Genomic DNA, 22111 nt, shown 5'->3' with positions numbered 1-22111 from the left:
AGGGAAGAATGGGAGGAAACAGGGGAAGGGCTAACAATCGAGATGTAATATGAATAAAATAATAAAATGGAAAAAAATGTTCTTGTTGTATGGTAGAGCACTTTTTGTGTATATTCCCAGTAGCATTATGGCTGAGTCTTGAGATAGAGCTGTTCCCAATTTTCTGAGAAAATGCCAGACTGATTTCCAAAGTGGTTGTACAAGTTTGCATTCCACCTGCAATGGAGGACTGTTCCCCTTTGTTCACATCCTTGCCAGCATGTGCTGTCAAATGAGGTTTTTATCTTATCTATTCTGATAGATATAAAATGGAATCACAGAGTCATTTGATTTGCATTTCCCTGATGACTAAAGATATTGAACATTTCTATAAGTGCTTCTCTGCCATTTGAGATTCCTCTGTTGAGAATTCTCTATTTAACTCTGTAGCACATTTTTAATTGGATTATTTGGTTTGTTGGTATTTAATTTCTTGAGTTCTTTATATATGTTGGATATTAGTCTTCTGTCAGATGTAGGGTTGGTGAAGATATTTTCCCAATCTGTAGGCTGTAGTTTTCTTTTATTAACATTGTCCTTTGCTTTACAGAAGCTTCTCAGTTTCATGAGGTCCCATTTATTAATTATTGATCTTAGAGCCTGAGCTGTTCAGGAACTTGTCTCCTGTATCAATGAGTTCAAGGCTCTTTCCACCTAAAAAAAAAAAAATAGATTTAGTGTTTCTGCTTATACGTTAAAGTCCTTGATCCACCTTAACTTTAGGTTGTGCAGGGTCTATTTGCATTTTTCTACATGTAGACATCCTGTTAGACCAGCAACATTTTTTGAATATGCTTTCTTTTTTCCATTGTATAGCTTTGGCTTCTTTGTCAAAAATCAAGTTTCCATAGGTGAATGGCTTTATTTTGGGATATTTGATTCCAATGATCCACCAGTCTGTTTCTATGCCAGTACCATGCAGTTTTTATTCATGTTACTCTAAAGTACAGCTTAAGATCAAGGATGGAGATTCCTCCAGAAGATCTTTTATTGTACAGAATTGTCTTAACTAACTAGTCTTGATTTTTTTGTTTTGTTTTGTTTTTCCATATGAAATTGACAATTGTTCTTTCAAAACCTGTAAATAATTATGTTGGTATTTTCATGGGAATTTCATTGACTCTGTAGATTGCTTTTGGTAAGATGGCAGATGTTTTGGGTAGGATTACTATGTTAATCCTACCCATTCATGAGCATGAAGGATCTTTCCATCTTCTGATATCTTGTTCAATTTCTTTCTTCAGAGACTTGAAGTTTTTTCATATAAGTCTTTCACTTGCTTAGTTAAAGTTATACCAAGGTACTTTATGGTTTTTGTGTCTATTATGAAGAGTGTTGTTTTCCTGATTTCTTTTTATTCCATTTGTATGTATACAGGAGGGATATTGATTTTTTTAGCTAATTTTGTGTTCAGTGACTTTGCTAAAGGTGTTTATCAGCTGTAGGAGTTCTCTGATAGAATTTTGGGGGTCATTTATGTATACTGTAATATTGTCCACCAATAGTGCACTTCGACTTCTTCCTTTCCAATTTGTATCCCCTTGATCTTCTTTAGTTTTCTTGCTGCTTTATCTAGGACTTCTAGTATTATATTGAAGAGATGTGGAGAGAGTGTCTTTTTATTGGGTATTTGTGTCCAGTGATGTGGAGAGATATTAATTCCCAGTGACTGTTAGGTCCTTTTATTTTGATGTTGGTTGTGGTTATTTTGATGTGTTTGTATGCTTGTCTTCTTTCAGTTTTGCTGTAGTGAAGTTATTTACATCTTGTGTTTGTTGGAGGGGATGTAGTTAACCTCTTATGGTCGCAATTTTCCTTCTAGTATCTTCTGTAGAGCTGCGTTTGTATATAGTGTTTAAATTTGGTTCTGTCCTAGAATATTTTGTTTGCTGGGTATAGTAGTCTGGATTGGCATCTGTGGTCTCTTGGTGTTTGTAAGACATTTCTTAGGCTCTTCTGGATTTTATGGTGTCTACTGAGAAGTCAGGTGTGATTCTGATACGTTTGCCATTATATGTTACTTGGCCTTTTCTCCTTGCAGCTTTTAATATATTTTCTTTGTTCTGCACATTTAGTGTTTTGATTATTAGGTGGTGGGAGGATTTTCTTTTATGGTATAATCTATTTGATATTCTGTAGGTCTCTTGCATGCCTATAGGCATCTCTTTATTTAGATTGGGAAAATATTTTTCTATTATTTTGTTGAAAATATTTTCTGGGTTTTGGAGTGAGGAATCTTCTTTCTTCTATTTCATTTATTCTTAGGTTTTGTCTTTTCATTGTGTCCTTAATTTCTTGGCTGTTTTGTGTCAGGGATTCTTTTAGATTTAACATTTTCTTTTATGGATGCATTGGTTTCTTTGATTGTATCCTCTACACCAGGTAATTCCCTGTAAGAACTTCCTTGACACTCTGAGTGGTTCCAAGTTGGGACTTCCCTACTTCTTTCAAAGGTAAATAGTCCAAGGATAGCCTAGAACACAAGACCTTGTGAGATAAAAGTCAGCAACTCGAAGGTCACAGCATGCAGCCTAAACACACAATTTCTGACATAGCAGAATTTGGCGTGGCACCCCACAACACCTGAGATTCTTTCTTTCCTCTCCTGGATTCTTTCACCTATGCTTAACTCTATAGTACTTGTTTTCATCCCTAAGCTATCCATCTCCAGAATTTCCTCAGTTTATGCTTTCTTTATTGTTTTTATTTCCATCTGCAGATCTTGAACTGTTTTGTAGATTTCCTTCATCTGTTTCCTTGTAATTTCCCTGTATTCCTTGAGTGATTTATTCATTTCCTCATATAAGGCCTCAATCTGTTTGTCTGCATCTTCCTGTGTTTCTCTCAGGGTTTCCTCTTTTAAAGGCTGTTATTATCTTTCTAGCATAACTTTAATGTCATTTTCTTGTGTTTCAGTTGTGTTAGGTTATCTAGGGCTGCTTGCTGTTGGATAACTTGCTTCTGGAGATGCCATATTGCTCTGGCTTTTGTTTACTGTGTTTCTACACTGGGCTTTAGCCGTCTGGTTGTCTCTGACATTGACTGGTAGTTCCTGGTGTCCAGTGGCATTCTCTGGAATGTGGAAAGAGCCCTGGTCAGGAAACCAGGTGTTCCTGCAGAAGTCCTCTTAGGATTGGTCAGTACATTCTCTGACTTGCAGGTGGTTCTCAGGGAATTGCCCGTCGCTTTCCTCAGATGTATGATACTTAGGAATGACTGGGCTCCTCAGGCTCTTGGGGTCTCTCCTCTTGCCAGGGTAAATCCCAGGGTCAGCAGCCTTGTTACTAGCATTCTTGCTCCAAGGTTAATGAGATCCAGCTGCTTACACTGCTCCATTGTGCTTAGAAGCTGTGCTCACTGGGCACAGCCATTTTGAAGAACCTGTGAGCTTAGAGGTCTGGCCAGTCTCCTTAGGGAGAAGGGTTGTCCTTCGGAATGGAGGCTGGGGCTGTTTCCATGGATCTCTGGCATCAGGGGGCCTGAGGTTGGAGTTGCACAGCCAGGTATCTAGATGGTATTGACCCACAGGGTAGGGGGAGTAGGTGGATTGCCAAAGGCTGAGACAGCACTCTGGCTTTAACCTAGGGACTTTACCTGGGATTAGCAGGATGACCTGAGATTGGACCCAATTGTTGCCCTCACTGTGGGCTATCTTCTGACCTGGGAAACACAGATGTTGAAGATTTGGGGATACTGTGTGTGATCATGCCTCCATCTTGGATTTCCAGGCAGCTTTATTTGTAATAGCCAGAAACTGGCAACAACCTAGATGTCTCTCAACTGAAGAATGGGTACAGAATATATGGTTCATTTACATAATGGACTATTACTCAGCTATTAAAAACAGGAGAGAGAACTGGAAATGGTGGGGGGGGGTCTCTGGGACAAGCTAGAAGTGTTGGACAGTGGAGACTCCCAGGAATCTAAGAAGGTGACCCTGGCTAAGACTCCTAGCAATAGAGGATATAGAACATGAAATATTCACCTCCTGTAACCAACAAGACTTTCAGTGGAGGGATGGGGACACCAACCCAGCCACAGAATGTTTGATCCACAATATTTCCTGCCTATAAAAGGAGCAAGGATAAAGAGGGAGCAGAAAGTGAGGGAACGGCCAACCAATGACTGGCCCAGCTTGAGTCCCATGCCTTGAGAGAGCACCCCCTGACATTATTCATAATATTCTGGTATACTTGGAGACAAGAAGCTAGCATAACTGTAACCTGAGTGACTTCACCCACAAGTTGATGAAAACACATGCAGTGAATGCTGAGCTTGGGGAATCTCATGGGAAAGTAGGAGGAAGGATTGAAAGAGCCTGGGACGTTGAGGGCACCAGAAGAAACCCTACAGAATCCGCTGACCCAAGTTCATAGGGTCTCACAGAGATTGAACCAGCAACAAGAGAGCATCCGTGGGATGGTTCTAGCCTCTTACACACTTATAGCTGATGTGCGGCTTGATCCTCATGTAGAATCTCTAACAGTAAAAGTAGGGGCCGACTCTGACTCTGTTGCCTGTCTTTAGATGCCTTTCCTCAAACTCGATGGCCTTGGCTAGCCTCAAAAGAAGATGCACCAAGTCCTACTCCAACCTGATATGCCAAAGTGGGTTCATGTTCGTGGGCGGTCTCCTTTTCACTGAGGAGAGAGCATAGAGGAGGGTAGAGGAGACAGAGGAGCTGGGAGAAGAGGAGGGAAGGGAAGCTACAATCAGGATGTAAAGTAAATTAATTAATTAGTTCATAAAAACCAAGAAAAGATAAAACAACGTCTCCTCATTCTGAGATGCTCCTTTGACATTTTTCAGTAATTGCACTTTCTTCATTAATAACTGTTCTGCTGAAATCTAATAGTATAAATTAATTTCATCTATATTAAACTTTATCAAATAAACCATACAGTGCATATTAATTGGTACTTTGTTACACTCAATGGTATCCTTGCTTAAAAACCATCAGCTTCTAGAAGTTAATTTGCTTACTAGTTTGCATGGCTGGCAGTAATTTTCTTGATTATAGTATTTAACTTAAAATCTATGTTTTCTTAAATCAACATTTTCTTATAACTTATATCTGATGCTATATGCTTAAATCATTATTTATTTATAATTTGTTTCTGGTGCTATATATGATGGTTAACCTTGACTGGCAACTTAAGTGAGCCTGGAATCACTTGAGACATTCATGGGACAGGTCTACCCATCCTAGCATTTTAAACAGAGTATTAAGGGGGGAGGGAAACAAACCCTTTTTCAAAGAGCTGCTACTAGTGCCAGAAAAAGCTTGTAGAGGACTGACAGGAGGCTGAACTCAGCGTGGGTCCTCAGGAGACAGAAAGAGAGATTAAAAGACGAAGGACAAAGATCAAGGAAGACCTTCTGAGCAATAAAAATTTGAGTGCTACATAAGAACAAAGGGCTGTTGGGGTGTTGATTGGACATGAGCAAAAAAAGAATTCATGGCGATGGGAGGGGGAGATGCTGCTGGATTGGTGGCAGCTGGCATGTTTCACAGGGTCTAGAAATCCTGTGAAGACAGAGGACACAGCATTATAATTAGAGAGCCTAGTGCATAGTATACACATTGTTCTTGAAGCTGCACTTTGTCGAACAATAAAAGGCTAATAAATATATCACAAGTTTTCGTTGATAAACTGAACACTTGTTTCAGTTGTAAAGTGAATATCTTGTAGTCTGAACTTAATATTTAATGTTGGGTCTTTGCCAGTTTTATTAGATGTCACTTGCTGTCACTGACTTTAAACATTTCACTTTGATCTCTCTGCTGGTGTGAGTGCTGTCAGTGGTTGTAAGGAGCAGGCTGCTGGTTATCTGTCTTCCTAAACTCCGCTCATCTTGCTTTCCTTTTGTATGCAACTCTTAGATGATAGAACCTTGTCAACGGTGTCACAACCCAGTGTGGACCAACCCTTCACTTTGTTACCTACCAGAGTGCTGTATGTAGCAACAGGTCAAGACATTTTCTTGAAATGTCATTGTGGAAGTGGGCTATGGGTAAAAGCATGCTGACAATCATGCTTCGCCCAACAAATAATGTTATATAGATTATAAACAGAATGAGAAATGGAGGGCAAATGTGCACTTGTTCTCCAATGACCAGATTATTGGAACATAGTCAGAATTATGCAGAAAATCAAGGAAGTTATTGAATTTAAAATTCAAAGTAAAAGTGAGAGAATGAGAAGTAGGGCTGTTGAGTCACTGGCGGCATCTTTGTTAGGGGCCTGAGGAGCTAATACCTCTTGGTCCTCTAGCTACTTGTACAGGGGTCCTGCATGATCCCACAGATGCTTTGCTTCCCCCAGTCCCCTGACGACCATCTTGACTGGGGTCCTTTCATAGGAGACAAAGTCTTACAGAAAACACCCTGCTCCTCTGGATCCTACAATCTCTCCCTCTCTCCGTCCCTTCCTCCCTCCCCCCCTCTCTTTCTACTTATCTGTGGGGGGGGGGGCCGGAAGTAGCCTTGGGATACCCAAAAGCATGAAAGAGCGTCATTTACCATGGAAATAAACTTGTCTTAGTGAAGCTCTCGAAAATTCCATAACAGCAGCAGGAAGTTTGTGCCTCCTGAGCATGAGAAAGACTATTTCACTCTGCAGCTAACAAGAATGCTGATCCTCTCAGTGCTGCCCAGGTTTTGATGTAGGAAACAAGATGTGACAGGCAATCAGACAGGTGTATACTCAATGTGAAATAGCAAAGAAGAATAAGGATGAGGTTGGGGTTCAATATAGAGTGGGGAGAATGCTTTTCTGTTGTTGACTGCAGGAGAGGCCGCTATTTTTCTGAACCCACAAACAGGGTAGCAATGCATTACTCTGGTTTGATAATTCACTACTCTTAGAGTAGAAGGGAAGAAATCACGGCAGAGGGATGCCCGAAGCACCAGCATGTGGCCGAGCGCTGGCATTCATTAGGTCTGTTTCATTCTCAGTACTGCACAGGAAGAAGAAAGAAAAGAAAGTAACCAAACCATACATCAGCGTCATTATCGCCGCCATTATTTTGCCCACAGTGCTTTCAAACAACATTTGTTTCGCTTTATTTGAAAAGATTTGCTGCTACTTTCAGGGGTGGAAGTCACCAAGAAATAAAAACATACCCAATTTCTTACTCGGAAGAGCTTTCAACCCAGTGGAAGAAACAAACAAATCTGGTTCTATCACTAGGTAGGAATGAGATAGGGTCCTTAAGAAACGGTCAAGTTAATGTCAGGGCTGGAAAGATGTTTCTCTGGTTTAGAACACAAGTTTCTCATGTAGAGGAACTGAGTGTGGTTTGTTTCCCAGCACCCACAGGGTGGCCCCCAACCATCCATAACTACAGTTCCAGGATAGTCAGCAACTTTTGGAACTAGTGGGACACCAAGCAGGCATGTGGATTGCATACATACACTCATGCACACACACAAAAATAATGAGAGAGAGAGAGAGAGAAGAGAGAGAGAGAGAGGGAGAGGAGAGGAGGGAGAGAGGAGAGAGAGAGAGAGAGAGAGAGAGAGAGAGAGAGAGAGAGAGAGAGAGAGAGAGAGAGAGAGAGAGAGAGAGAGAGAGAGAGAGAGAGAGATTTTCAAGTCAATACCTGTTAAGAGGAGGTATAGAAGAAACCATAGTAAAACTTTGAGATGTCAAAAAAAAAAAGTTTAAAAGCAACAGGTCTGAAGAAGGGACTGAGCAGCCATTGGGAGAGGTAGAGACAGTTTCTCTAAGAGATAAGTTGACCATACTCCAAGAGAAGAGGATAATCAATCACACATTCAACAATATTTGGGTAGCACAAATTGATTCTGAAGGTGGTGGTGGTGGCGGCGGCCATGGAGGTGGCAGTGGTGGTATGTGTGTTTGTGTGTGTGTGTGTTTGTGTGTGTGATGTGTGTATACACATACATGTGTGCATATGTGTACATGTTTGTTTATGTGTACATGCTTATAGCAGAACACAGAGTTGGGTGGGCAGGCAAGAGGCTGGAAGAGTTGGGGAGGGTTGAATGTGATCAAAATAGTGTAAAATTCTCAAAGAACTAATAAAGAAATGAAAGAAGTTGGGTGAAAGTCAAAATTGAGATAGTAATTGCTAGATTCAAGAATGAATGCAAACCTTGGTGTGGCTAAGAGTGAAGGATGAATCAAGTGGTTTTTGTCATATACAAAACACAGAGGAAGTACTGGGGAAAACTCTTCATACAAGATTTAAGTGCTGTTTAACAAGGTGGGATCTTTGTGGGTAGGAATGAGACTGCAGCACCTTTTGAGCAAGCGAGTACCTAGAGGTTTCCCATCCTGTCTTTCACCTGTGATGTGCGGTGTTTTCCCACTGGAAACAGACTTGTGAGAGAACAAGTGATATTTGTCCGCTAGAAGAGGAACTGCCTAGTATGAATTCTGAGAGGAGAGACATATATGAGCCCCAAAACAAAAGGCTTGGCATTCCTTAGCTTTTTGGATTTGTCATTGTTTCCTATTGCTTGGCTGGTCATTGCTCAGCTTCAAGATACTCCTAGAGACAACTGCTTCCAAGAATGCTCTGGGTTCTGGCTACCGTGGTTGCAGTCACCTTTGCTGAATTGCTGGCTTGCTGTTTAACAGGTCTGCTGGAATCCTGCCAACTACGCCAGTGAAACTGTCCCCAGGAACGGAGTCTAAGAAGGTCAACTTCTCTTCCCATCAACCTCTTTTCTCTCTTATCTAGGTCAGGTGGGTTGGAAGGGATGTATAAGCATTAAAGAAGCCCAAATAGAGGGTTCTTTATTCTATTATTCTGGATTTAATCTTGCCAGTTTGAGGTGACAGGTGCAAGATGAACATTTCCTCCATGGTGACTTTGGGAAAAGAGTGAGTTGCCTTGAAGAGAGATGAGATGGTTAGGAAGAGACCAAAATACTATTTTGATGGGGAAATGTGCTGACAGGCTTCTGTAAACGTCCCTGAGCAGAACCACTTGAGCTGACACAGTACGCGTGTTCACTCAAAGCAGACGGTATCAGAAATGATACCCAACATATCAGTATGCCCGCGGAATTTCCCATTTGCTTATACATATGTTTTTAAACATTGAAAGGTGATTTGTGCCACATTCCGGTGCATTCTGTCAGTGTGTGACCCTGTATCGTACCTCACAGCCAATGAATAAGCAGTATCTTTCACACCCAACAAATTAAGCAAACTCTCATGAAATAGAAATAATGGATCGTCTGTTGTTTGCTAAGTTGTTATGGGATGGCGTACACTGGGAACCCCTCCTCCCTGAAGCTGTTCTCATAGGGAAAAGCGGAGGAAGTACTGAGGAAGGAAAGATTGTGACTGCCTTCCATCCAATGAGACTGGACTCACTTCCTTGTTACGTTCTTCAATACTATTAACAGAAATACAATGCCATGACGCAGTCTTCGAAAATTAAACACTCAGTACTTAGCAGAGTAAATGTACACAATGAAGCATAGTGTTAGCACAGAGAAACTATTGTCATTGATAAAGGATAGTATTTAGGACGAGAACTTAATATTTACTTATTTGTTTTACAAAAGAGTCCTAGAAATGGTGATAATTAGAGCTCAGTCACAATTAGAAAAGGCTATGGATGTAGGGCATGAAGAGAGATGTTTTCATGGCTATATGAGCCAAGACGTATTCATGTACTTGAGAACAAACTAATTCGATCTTGAACTGTGGCGCCCGCACCACCGCGGTACCGAGTCGAGGGCGAGGGACTGCGGATTTAACTCATGCACACACACACGCACACGCACACACACAATAACACAGCGGGTCCTTCCTGCTAAGAGAGCAGCAGCCACAGCAGCAGCCACAGCAGTGGTTTATTATTCTCCCTCCCAGAGTTCCAAAGAGCCTTCTTATAGGCAGCAAAACAGGAATCCTCCTCCCAGGTGCAATTCCTCAAGAGGTAATCGCACACAGGAGGAAAAGTCTCGAGGAAGGGAGGGGTGCGTTCTCAGAGCAGTAAACATGACTAGCTAACCAAGATAAACACAGACATGGAAGCTGCTAGAAACAGGACATGAAACAGCAAGACAGGCAGGCAGCCCAGTCGGGCCTGGTTCCTACATTGAACTATGGGTATATTTGCACCAGGCAACAAGTTAAAGTAAAAGTTTTCAAAGAATAAACTACAGAAAGTGAAATCACTCTAAGGTTGTTGTACAACTGAAGTAGAAAATTGACTTTGCTGTGACTTACAACTATGAAATAAACACCAAGAAGTCAGCCAGGAAACACATAAAAAATGGAAATGTTGCCAATTATATAGCTGCAAAATTAAGTTAGATGCCAGAGTAGTGTGTGTAATAAAATTCAGATTTGTTACAACTTATAGCTTGTCAGAAGGAAGCAATTCCCTTGGAAGCACCCTTAATTACCCACTGACTTGCAATTACAGATGTGTTAATTCTGTTACTCATTTATTTTTATTGATAGATTAGTAGTATAAAGTATCCCACTTTCTTGTATGTCAAGCAGTTAATGACCTGTAAATGAACTCTTAAATGTCAGGGATGCACATTATTTGATACATTTATTTAGCAAAGAAATGACCCTTCTGTTATGCAAATTACTATCACTGTACTATAAATGTGTAAGTATTTGACTTTACATTTCTAGATCCTCAAAATGACCTTTCAGTCCAGGTTGCATTTATCTATAGTTAAGATGAAAACATTTTCTTCAAGGATGACAGAGAGTCAACAGATGCTTCCAGCTGTATGTTTGGGCACTAATAGAACTGGAGAGCCGGGTAACCGTGAAAGTAAGGATGGTGATGACAGATAACCTTGGCTTGTTGCGCCTCACTGAATAGCAAATTGTTTGGATTTATATATACAATATTTTATATCAATTAGAATACATATTCTAAATACTTTCCATCCTGCCACTTATTTTGAAACTACTTTTTTTATTAGATAGACATTTGTCATTGTATAAAGCATATGCATGACCAAGGGACAAAGTACTATAGTCTGTTTCCACAGCTGGAGAAGTGGCTCAGTATTTAAAGAAAACTCACTGTTCTTCCAAAGGGCCCCAGGTTCAACTCCCAGTACACTCAAGGCAGCACAAAAGTTTAACTCCAGTCCCAGAGGATCCCATCACATCTTCTGGCCTGCAAAGGCAGCTGGTGCACACAGGTTCACAGACGTATATGCAAGCAAAACACCCACACTTCAATATTAAAATTACAAAAAAAAGCACCTCTGTGTGTGTGTGTGTATATAAATAGTAATTATAGATATATTACATATAATTATAATATATTATATATCATAGAATAGGAGAGGAACTGTGAGGAAGATGTGAAGGAAGAAAGGGGACCACTGTAAGAAGTGGGGTACATAAGAGAATGTAACAAACGATGGAATATGAGCAAGCTAGAATACACGTGAAAATATCATAATGAAAACAATTATCTTGTATATTAGTAAAAAATAACCTAAACCTGGGAGTGCTGGGGAAAGAAGCAAGCACACTGATAAGGCACTAGAGATGAGCTGTGCCAACACTGGGAGACTTACAAGCGCTATCTAGTCTTTAGTTAGAATATAAAGCAAGATTTTGGGATAAATAAAAACACATTCATGCTCAGCAGAAGCTGGAGATAAGAACTGGGGCTGGTGGAAAGAGCAAGTGTGAGAACCGAACCATGCAAGAGTCCCTTTGCTGAAGGCTGAGCGGAGGCAGGGCTCACATAACCAATATCCTTAGGTAGAAAGCTGGCGAGCCGTTTTTAAATGATAGTATGAGGGACACTGAAGGTTTGTAGACAAAATCAGACTTAGATTTTAGGAGTTCACCCTGGCTTAGGTGTTAGGAAAAGAAGATGACTAGAAAGCTCTATGTGCCTATTTAACTAGAACCATGGGATAGCAGGAAGGCCTAACCCGTTCATCTGCTCCAGCTGAGTAACATGAGACTTCAGGGAACATCTGCAAAAAAAGCCAATTTCTCATGTGCTGAGTTTATTCCTGGCAGATAACAATGGATTCCACCATATAGAGCTGTTTGGGGGTTGTAGTGGGTTTCTGGACAACCCACATAAAACTTAACAAAGGAAGTTACAAACAAGACTTAAGATAATTGAGTACACAGTCAACACACAGAAGGGAAGTTAACAGGGCATAAGAATTGACTGGATGGTAGAACTGAATAAAACAATAGGGAGCTGGTTTGCCTTCACACTCGAGGCAAGAGGTGGGTGGTCACGTCATTTCTTGGTTTACTGGTGAGTGGACAAAGGAGGAAAAGAGCAGTGAAGAGCATTGGTTAGCTTCAGGTGTCCTCGAACAGTCAGAAAGAGATCATATTATTTTGAGACTCAGTGGAGATAGGGAAAACTACACACTTCACAGTCACCAGAAGAGGTCAAAGTTATTCACAGTGGATTCTGTATCCAACTGGATTTTAAAGAGAAAGATGCCATCATCCTGGTTGATCAATTTTAAGGTGTCCCCAGATGAAAGTGCAGGGCATAAAAGCATACACACACACACACACACACACACACTCACATTCACACAGACACACACACACACACAAATATACACACACACATACACTCACATTCACACACACACACACACTCACACACACAAACATACACACACAAACATACACACACATTCAGACACACACTCACACACACACATTCACACAGACACACACACACTCACATACCCATTCACACAGACACACACACACTCACACACATTCACAGACACACACACATTCACATAGACACACACACACACACACACACAAACCCAAGGAAATAAATCATATTAGGACATTAGAATACTTATTAAACCATTGTTTAATTGATCTGTTTATAAAGCTATATATATATATATACATACACACACATATATACACACATACACACACACACACACACACACACACACACACACACACACACACGCAATCTATCCCTCTTTCCTCTCCACATGGCTGAATATGCATTCACTGAGTCTCACCCGGTAGATATCATCCCCAGGTCGTATATATTCTCAGTCCTTCCTGACCACTCTACTTTCACTTCTCTCTGCTTTCAACACAATCAGCTTTACTTTTGCAGATTTCCAACATCCCCTTTTGTGTCTTATTTCCTTCCTCCGAAACCCTTTATGAATAATTCCTACAGGCATGCTTTCATTTTATTTTAATTTTATTTATTAGAACTTATTCACATTACATCCTCACTGCTATCCCCTCACTCTGACAGGGAGGACCTCCTCCCTCACAGTCCGGCCAGAGCCTATCAGGTCTCATCAGGATAGCCTGCATCCCCTTGCTCTGTATGCCTGCCAGGCCGTCATGCCAAAGGGCAATGATCAAATCGTAGGCACTAGAGTGCATGTCAGAGGCAGTGGCAGTCACTCCCACTCCCTAACACACACACACACACACACACACACACACACACACACACACACACACACCCCTCACGCAGAATGAGCTGTCCATCAGCTACAACTGAACGGGGTCCGGGTTCTCTGCATGCGATGTCCTTGGTTGGTGCATCGGTTTGTGCAGGACGCCCTAGGTCTAGATCTGCCCACCTTGATGGTCTCCCAGTGGAGCTCCTGACTCTCCTGGGTCCTCCCATGCCCTCCACTCTGCCATACAACTCTCAGCGCTCTGTCCAGCATCGAGTTCCTCATCCCTGCATCAAGCCCCCAGTATGGAGTTACTTATGAATATAACTCCTGCTGACGTGCTTTTAAGTCTCTGCTTTCACGATGTCACTCATCCTAGGGCTGACACCTCTTCACACTGCTAATCGCACTGAGATGTAATGCCTTTCAGGCTCCCTAGACTAAACCCCAGTCTAGCTCACAGTAGTGTTCCACGGTTCCCTCACAGAGCTTACAGAGCAACCAGAGTTTTCTCCACTCATTCTTCCCACGAGTCCACTGTAACTCACACTTCGCTGTCTTCTGCTTTGCCAACCTCATATTCTTTTTCTAAATAACAAAAGTGGTTTATTAGGAAAAGCTTAGTGGGGAGACTCAAGAAAATAAAACACAAGGGTTAGCGCAAGGACACCTACCCACGTATTTCACAGCTACATTGGTGGGAGAAATCAGAACATCTATCTGAAGCTGTAAACACTCATGTAAAATTAGTCCTGCCTAATAAACAAATATTTATGACACTAAAATATGTACATGTTAAGCTATTGATAATATGTTCGTGTCTTTGAAAGTGCCACGTCTTCTTAGATAAGTTACAAGTCATCTCTGTCTGAACCAAAGAACTAACATTTGGGAAAAGAAGCAGAAGTCAAAAAACATTCAGTACTTGGGAGACAAGAGGCAGGTGGATCGCTGTGAGTTCAAGGCCAGCCTGGTCTACAAAGCAAGTCCAGGCAACCAAGACAATATAGAGAAACTCTGTCTTGAAAAAACAGAAAAAGAAAAAGAAAAAAGAAAAAAACAAAAACAAAAAAATTCAGTCCATTTTTTGGTGAATTTTACATTGAGACATTTGTGTAAGTCTTGAAAAATGAGACAGCCTTTTGACCATACTTGCCAGTGACCATTACAGGAGTAGGTCACCTCAAAACTAGTAAAAGTAAATGAAGTGACTGGGCACTGAATAGCCACACTCTGAAACAGCCACTAGGAAGAGAAAGGAAAAAAATGTTGGAGGCAAATGAAAGGCCCAAAAGTTATTGAGGTCATCAAAAACAAACAAAACAAAACAAAGCCCAACACATTCTTGAAAGGAAAACTGAGACAGTGACCACGTGTATTATCTTCAAAAAGCCAAAGGTGTCTTGATTTCAATCACTTCGGAGTTTGTCAAAAGTCTCACGAATCTGGGCAGCCCAAAGGCTGGAGTGAATACCAGTTTATACATGAGAACTGGGTGAGTGTGGCATCAAGTGACTGCATAACAATGCTCTACTCAGTACAACAATTGAAAAATTCCAACCACCACTTGGAGTATAGTCTTCTCTACACTTAATGTTAACTCCACCCCGACTTTGGTAGGTTCACCCAAGACATTTACTTCTTTATATGTTTCCCCGAGGTAGCCTTTTCCTCTTCCTGCTGTTTACATCCCGATCTTAGGAGGGCAGGAGACTGTGTCCGGCTAACCTCATGGGTCTTTTGTGCTAGCTTCCTCACTGCTCTGATGATGTAGAGGGTCTGCTCTTTCCTGGACAACACTGGTATTTGACTTTTCCATTCAGCTGCACTAGGCTGATGCTACCCTTGATTTATTTCCAACCCCATTTTAACTTCACAAATACATTGAGGCCCGCAAGCATCGTATAAAATCTAACCCTTCTGTGTCCTTACACTGATAGCCAATATGCACATGGCATTCTTATCAACTGGTTCTAGAGGTAATAAGACCAACTCTACTACACAGAAGTTTGCTGTTTAAAAGCGTCTTGATTATAAATGAACTCCAAGCACAAGGATATTTTATTATGAGCGTAAGCAGGCATTCATCATCCTGTTACTGTTTAGAGAGCCATATTTATTTATAGGCTAATATCTCACTCAGTGAATGAGGTGGTCCATGGAAAGGGATACTTTAAAATGTTTCCTTTTGTGCCTGCTTCTGAAGCACAGGGACTAAAATCTTCTTGTAACTAAACATGATGTCTCATGGTCTGTAGCTTCAGCATTTCTGAGGGTGGGGGAAGGACTGCTGTAATTTCCGCCCCAACCTGAGTTACATGAGTCTTTGGCCAGCCTTACGTGACAGAGCAAAACTGTCTCACTCCCTTCACACTCTCCCCCAAATAATTTTGCACTAGTCATTCTAGAAAAAATAGTTCAACTGGAATGCTTCTGATGATATTAATCCCAGACACTATGAGCAGAAGCTTATAAAATGTATTTTTTTTAAAAACCCTGTTTCTTCTGAATCTGAACTGGTACAGAATCTAAAAGCGATAACAATGTCCTCCTAGGCACTTATACCTATTGCAACTATATGGGAAATGATGGTAAGAGCTTTTTCTTTTCCCATTTGCTTTAAAATAATTTTTAAGCCGAAAATGCAACATCATTTTTAAAGTTTGTTGAGACCATCCAATATGCAGTCCTTAGAAGCAAGATTCAGTGGTAGGAGTAATTAGGGCCTCCCCGGGTCTTCAAAATAGTGCCCACATATACACTTGTTGAACAAATTCAGATTTATTGAAAGTAAACATTTACATTGGCTACAATGTTAGAACTGTTACAAAGCTGGATAAAAGAGGCTGAAGCAGCAATAGATAGCAAGTGCAATAAAAAGTGAATAGAGAAAATATTTGGCCTTAGGGATCTCTTGGCAGTATTTACATTATGTACATATTGTTAAATAGTTATAATAACTCTAAGGCACCAAAGGCTAAATAGCAGGTTGCAATACTATTATGTGCACAAAAGTCAAGAAATATATTGTAAAGAAGGTTGTACAGTCAAAGAAAACATAGGCATACCTTAATGTTTACATAAAGGAGTGGCTGCAGTTTTAAAAATCTCAAATGATACATTAAATATTGGGCAGATTGAAGAAATTGTTTTTAGAACATTAAATAATGTTGACTATGGAAATAAGTGCTGTTTTTTACTGACTTGCTGGGAATGTGAAATGTAATCTAGTCTTCAACACAGCTTTTTCACACTCATGGATATGTTTTGTCTAAGAGCTACTTGAAATACTTTTGACTTACAGAAACTTAGTCTATATTTCATAGTGTGTACAAAATTCCCAAGAAAATCTTATTGGCTAAACAATATACATCAAATCCGTATATGAGATAAGAAAAATTTAGTAGGCATTAATTGCCAAAATGTCCGAATACTCAGGTTGTCACTCTGGCACAGCAGCTGGGTTTATTTTGTCATTTTGCTCTTTTAACGCTTTAGTGTGGCTGCTTGTGGCTCTCAAGTAAATGGATGTGAAACTGACCCATGGAGAAAAAGAACCTTACAGTGAACTAATTAACTTCTAATTATGCCACTTAAATCCTTCCTAACAACTCGTTTCAGTGTTAACTATGTCATTAATCATTGTAATGCACATGCCTGCGTTACAGCATTCAGGGAGCAGTGGCCAATGTCAGTGTCTAGTGTGGTCGTAACCGCTGATTTATTTGATGACTTGTGTCTGTATTGGTTCCTTCCTCTGGAAGGCAATTTGCCTCGGTAAGCAGTCTCTCTTTAGTGCTGAGGTAGTGTCAGGATGAAGAATCCAGCAGGACAGCGGGGTATTACGTTTCTTTAATGTGCTTCACATGCTACCATGAAATCTCTATTTGGATGAGAGCTGATCCAAGGTTGAGTGGGCCGTTATGGGATTAAATTACCGTATGATGAAAGTTGTGGGTGAGCTCGTCCTGAATGCTTCCTGAAATCGTGTGTCCTGAAACAAGCTATGACTAATGAAACACTATTATATAAAGTATTGCTAGAAGTCTTCAGTTAATATTAAAGACTTCCATGTTAAATGCTCACTTTCATTCAGAAGAGTAAAAGAAAACTGGGGAGATTACTACTGCAAATTCGTAAAATATCCAAGGAGGAACAATTATAGCAGTTTGGATAGCTTGGATCCATCTCTTATTTCTACGCAGTATTATACAGCAAATCTAAGGATATGGCATTCTGAAAATTTAAGTTTAAAAAAATAACTTCAAACCCAACTGAGATTAGCTAACAGCACCTCAGAGGGCTTCACCAGGACACACTCAGAGGTACTGGATCATTTATATATCAACGCACTTTTCTCTGCTTAAATTTCCAGTTCACGTCATCTTCCTTTTATAGGGAAAGAGGAAGAATGTTTCCTAATGAAATGTTAGGAATGTTATGGGATGTCAGCGGACCCAGCAGTAAGAGTCTTTGTACTCAAGAGTGGAGTTTTCTTAGTGGGTAATTCTGAATATCGATGACTACAGAACTAATATTCCTGTTATAAAAGGCAATGGGCAGATTTCCAGTGATTATTAAAACACAACACTATCTCAAACACCTAGTCTCACCAAGCAGCGGTAGTGGTGTCTGAATCTCCCAAGAGACCTTCTGGAGATCTAGACCTAGGGTATTTACTTAATGGTATCAGTAGAAATTGCATCCTTTAGAAATATAAGCATTTTTATTAGTGAATCATAGTAGTCCCAATTTCAAAAGCTCAATAAAAGTTTTACTCTTTTTAGAATATTTGCTTTATAAAAGTTCTGATGCAATTTTAGGAAACTAATTCTGGGAAAGTGATACAACTCAAAGACCATTTTAAGTTATCCCATTTAATTATCATAAAAATGCCCATCACTGTGTTGCATTTAGTGGATATTAAACAACCAATTACTTTTCTACTTTGATAGGCAAATTTTTCTGCACTGTTAAGTTGGCAGTAGAAGTTTTTGATGCCAGTGTCCCTCCTCTAAGCTATCTCCCTTGAGCAGAAGCACAGGTTACCCCTCTTCTCTAAAGATTCCAGTACTGAGCTCCTTACAGATCACTCAACTGTTAAACGAAGCCATAACTGATCAAGTCAGTGGCTTTTCAATTAGGATGGGAGGTATTCTTCAGACTTTCCGGGGGTTCCTTACGTGTCACCCGATAGAAGGATCCTACGACACGCCTCCATTTCAAATCCAGAAATTACATCCTTATATTTTCATCAGGCGTAGAATGCCTAACAAAATTATTTCCTTTTTTGTTGCCTAAAAAAATAATCTCAAAACATTGTTACATTGACTTGGTATGTCTGGTAGGAAGAACCAAACAGCATCTTCACTCCACCTGGTCACAGAACACTCAATGTAGGATCTACCATGCTAAGGTCACTCCCTAGCTCAGAGGAACAAGTCAGAACAGATCGAAGCTTCTTTAAGCAGACACTATTAAACTGATTAGTATCTTAACCTCTTCAATTCTATATTTAATCAGAAGTAGTGGCATTTCAATTATTTACAGTATAAGAAAAACAAATGATCAGTTAAAGTATTCCTAAACTGCAACCCCTGACAACGTGCATGACCTCTCTCTCTCTCTCTCTCTCTCACCTTCTGTGCCAAAGGAAATAAGTTATCACACCACACCTGCAAATGATGACACATTTGTAGTTTTTTTTTTCTGTCTACATAAATTAAAATCAGATATGAGCCTTCATTCAAGGCTTAAATAGAACGTCAGAGTCACAAATTAAATATCTTTCATGAATGGCCTGATTCAAAGACAATCATCACGTAGCCAAATAAACAGTGTCAGTTAAAGCCTGAAATGCCTATGTCTCTAAGACTCAAAAAACAGAAAGGATTTGATGAGCCCAGGACTCTGGACGAAGAAGTGCTGAGAGCTGGGGTCAGTGTTCTCTGCAACCTTGTTTTCTTTTAATGTAAAAGAAGCTTCAAAGTTTACCTTCTTTCTCAGTATGAAAAAAAAAAATAAGCAGAGGTAGCAGATGAAAAATATACAAAGGCAAGTATCTTACAAATAAACTCCACTGGAAGAAATAAAGAGTGTGCACTTTCTGTTAATTCTGTGGCCTTTAAAACCAACCATTTGATTATGTAAATACAGCCACCAGGGACATTACGACATTACTTTTCCCCTAGTTGACTTTCAGGTAACATTTTAAATTAGTCATCTTAATCAGTGGGTTATTTCTTCAAACTATCTGACAAAACAGGTGTGTGACATTTTTTGTGTATGTGAATGAACTATAGTAAATTTGGCTCATGTCATGGTTTGTGTCCAGATTTACCGCTTATTGATGATGATTGTCTCTTCATTAAGTGACAGCAAGATGAAGCTGTCTGTCTGCGCTGTCAGAAATGGATGTGCACAGTCGCACATCCCAACACATGAGACCTGCAGACACCTGTGCTACCTGCCTTTTGGCTCAACGCTGCCTCTGGACCTAACGGCCATTTTATAAGAAAAATAAAGAACCGTGAGAATGGGAATATCCCTCCCACAGCATTCAAATGTTTGTGCGACTCCTACTGAGTGCACCACAACATGCAGACGCTATACGCACTGCAGGCTGTCTGGGAGACTTAGAAGCCATTACAGAACGGCCCCAGTTCTATTTCAGTACCCTAAAATAGCAGTATATAATACCAAATGTCCAATTAGATAATTTAATATAAAAATATCAGCACAGAACTGTTTTTTCAATCTGTTTATTGTATAGGCAACCCAAACTTCAGTTGAAGTGCTGTTTAATTTTTATTTCTAGATTCCATAACCCTACAATTGGTAAATCTTATACCATTTTAGGTACTTGATGAAATATTTAGAAATACTAAGAAAAGAAAAATCAGTATTCAAAGGGTTAATTTTGTTTATAATAACAATAAATTATTTTTATCATCTTCTTCAGTTCAAAATCCAGCTTTGAACCCGAGGAAGGCTTTCAAATCCTGTTACGCTGTGGTCCTTTAACCAGTAGCAGTCTGATTACCAATTACTCGGAGTATCTCCTTGTGAATACCTCCTTCTTGTGTGTTGATATTGGCATCCCCCACCTGACCATCTTCATAGCTACGACAGAAAGCAGAAACAGAAAGTATGTACAGAGAAGGCAGTGTTTATATGGCTTCAAAACACTGTTCGATTTCTAAAAATAATCCAAGGAAACCACAAATTCAGGGTCTTGGTGTTCTTAGTTGTTTCTAATAGCTTGTTCTTGCCATACCTCAATGTGTTCCCTCCCTTCCATTTCAACGTGAAGTGCTTCGTCCCCCATAAAACGATGCCAGATGTAAGGGATACCCTAGTGTCTTTTGCGATGCAAGCGCCTCTCCCAGCAGCTGCTGTGACACCAAGAGCAGAAGAGCCCACCACCTTTGCTTTCTGGCATCTTCAGTGCACCTGTCTCAGTTATCCACTCTCAACTGCTTGCACTGGCCTCACGCTCCACCTCTTGCATTGCCCACCTTCTAACTATGGCTTGGCATAATTGGTGCTCCAATTTTCCTTATCAACCGGCAGCTTGTTCTTTTTGTCTGTAATATATTTTTATTTATGTTGCTACATCACGTAAGATTGCTAGCCTGCTGAGTGGACCAGCAGTAGAAAAGTGAAGGCACGATCCAATAGGACAGCAAATGCTAAGTGCCCGAGAAAGAAGTAATTGCATTTTAGATAATTCATTTCCTCAAATAAGCTGACTTAGGCAATAAGGATTTCTAAAGAACAAATTTTCAAACTTGAAATGATAATATTCAGAGTGAAATATGTGATGAATTAATTTTATGACATAAAAAGGGCTTCAAGAAAGAAGCTGAGGAGAAGTGGTAATTACTTCAAAATAGCTAAGCAGAGGCATAAGCACAGTGTCTCAGAGATTAATGCAGCCTTCTGTCTCTTCCGCAGCAGACTTAGGTTCTCTTGCGAGAGCATGAGGTGGGGAGATAAAACACTGACACACAGAAATGGGAACTTAGCTCTTACATAATACACCACTTACACGGCAAGTGACAGTTCCACTTGCATATAGTGCAAGTGTCGAGACTGGGGTTGGTCCCGGATATTAGTAAATTTCGTCGGTGTGTGCCGTGTTCTAGTTTAGATGCATCTTGCTCTGTTTCCTCCACCCCAATGCTGTGACATTACTGTAGGATGGGAACTCATTAAATGCCTGGTACACAGTCCAAGGGCTGATACTTTCTCAGGAAATTAAACAGTAAGTGTCATATTAAGAACGGGAGATTATGAGGGCTGGAGAGATGGTTATGCAGCAAGAGCGCTCGCTGCTCTTGCAGAAGATTTGTCCACATGGAGTGACTCACAACCATCTGCACGTAACTTCCCTTTTCCAGGAATCTGATGCCCCATGTCCTGAGAGGACACCTGCATGCACGTGGTACAGATAAACTCATGTGAGCACACACATTTACACACATATAAAAATAACAAATAAAAACATTCTTTTAAAAAGGGAACTAGAAATGCTACAGTTGTTCAAACTAAATCAGAAGTTTGGAGGGAGGTTGTGTAAAAATATTCTTTATTGGTCAAGCAAAACATATTATCCTATAATTAAGTAAGAAAAGGAAGGGATTAATAGGAGATGGTGGGAGGCAA

At 40.3% G+C, this 22111-nt stretch overlaps 1 protein-coding gene across 1 annotated transcript in view; it reads right to left on the bottom strand.

Annotated features, from left to right (window-relative positions):
• Positions 1–20059: 20059 nt before the first annotated feature.
• The window catches only part of Parp8 (poly(ADP-ribose) polymerase family member 8), a 154971-nt gene continuing 152919 nt past the window's right edge, over positions 20060–22111 (bottom strand). The window contains exon 27 of the mRNA XM_051172595.1: positions 20060–20566. Within this exon, the coding sequence (XP_051028552.1) occupies positions 20464–20566 (103 nt within the window). The 3' untranslated portion in view covers positions 20060–20463. The remainder of the gene's footprint in view (positions 20567–22111) is intronic.

Source organism: Acomys russatus, chromosome 30, assembly GCF_903995435.1.
Source record: "Acomys russatus chromosome 30, mAcoRus1.1, whole genome shotgun sequence".
NCBI lineage: Eukaryota > Metazoa > Chordata > Mammalia > Rodentia > Muridae > Acomys > Acomys russatus.
This window is presented reverse-complemented; position numbering and strand designations above follow the sequence as displayed.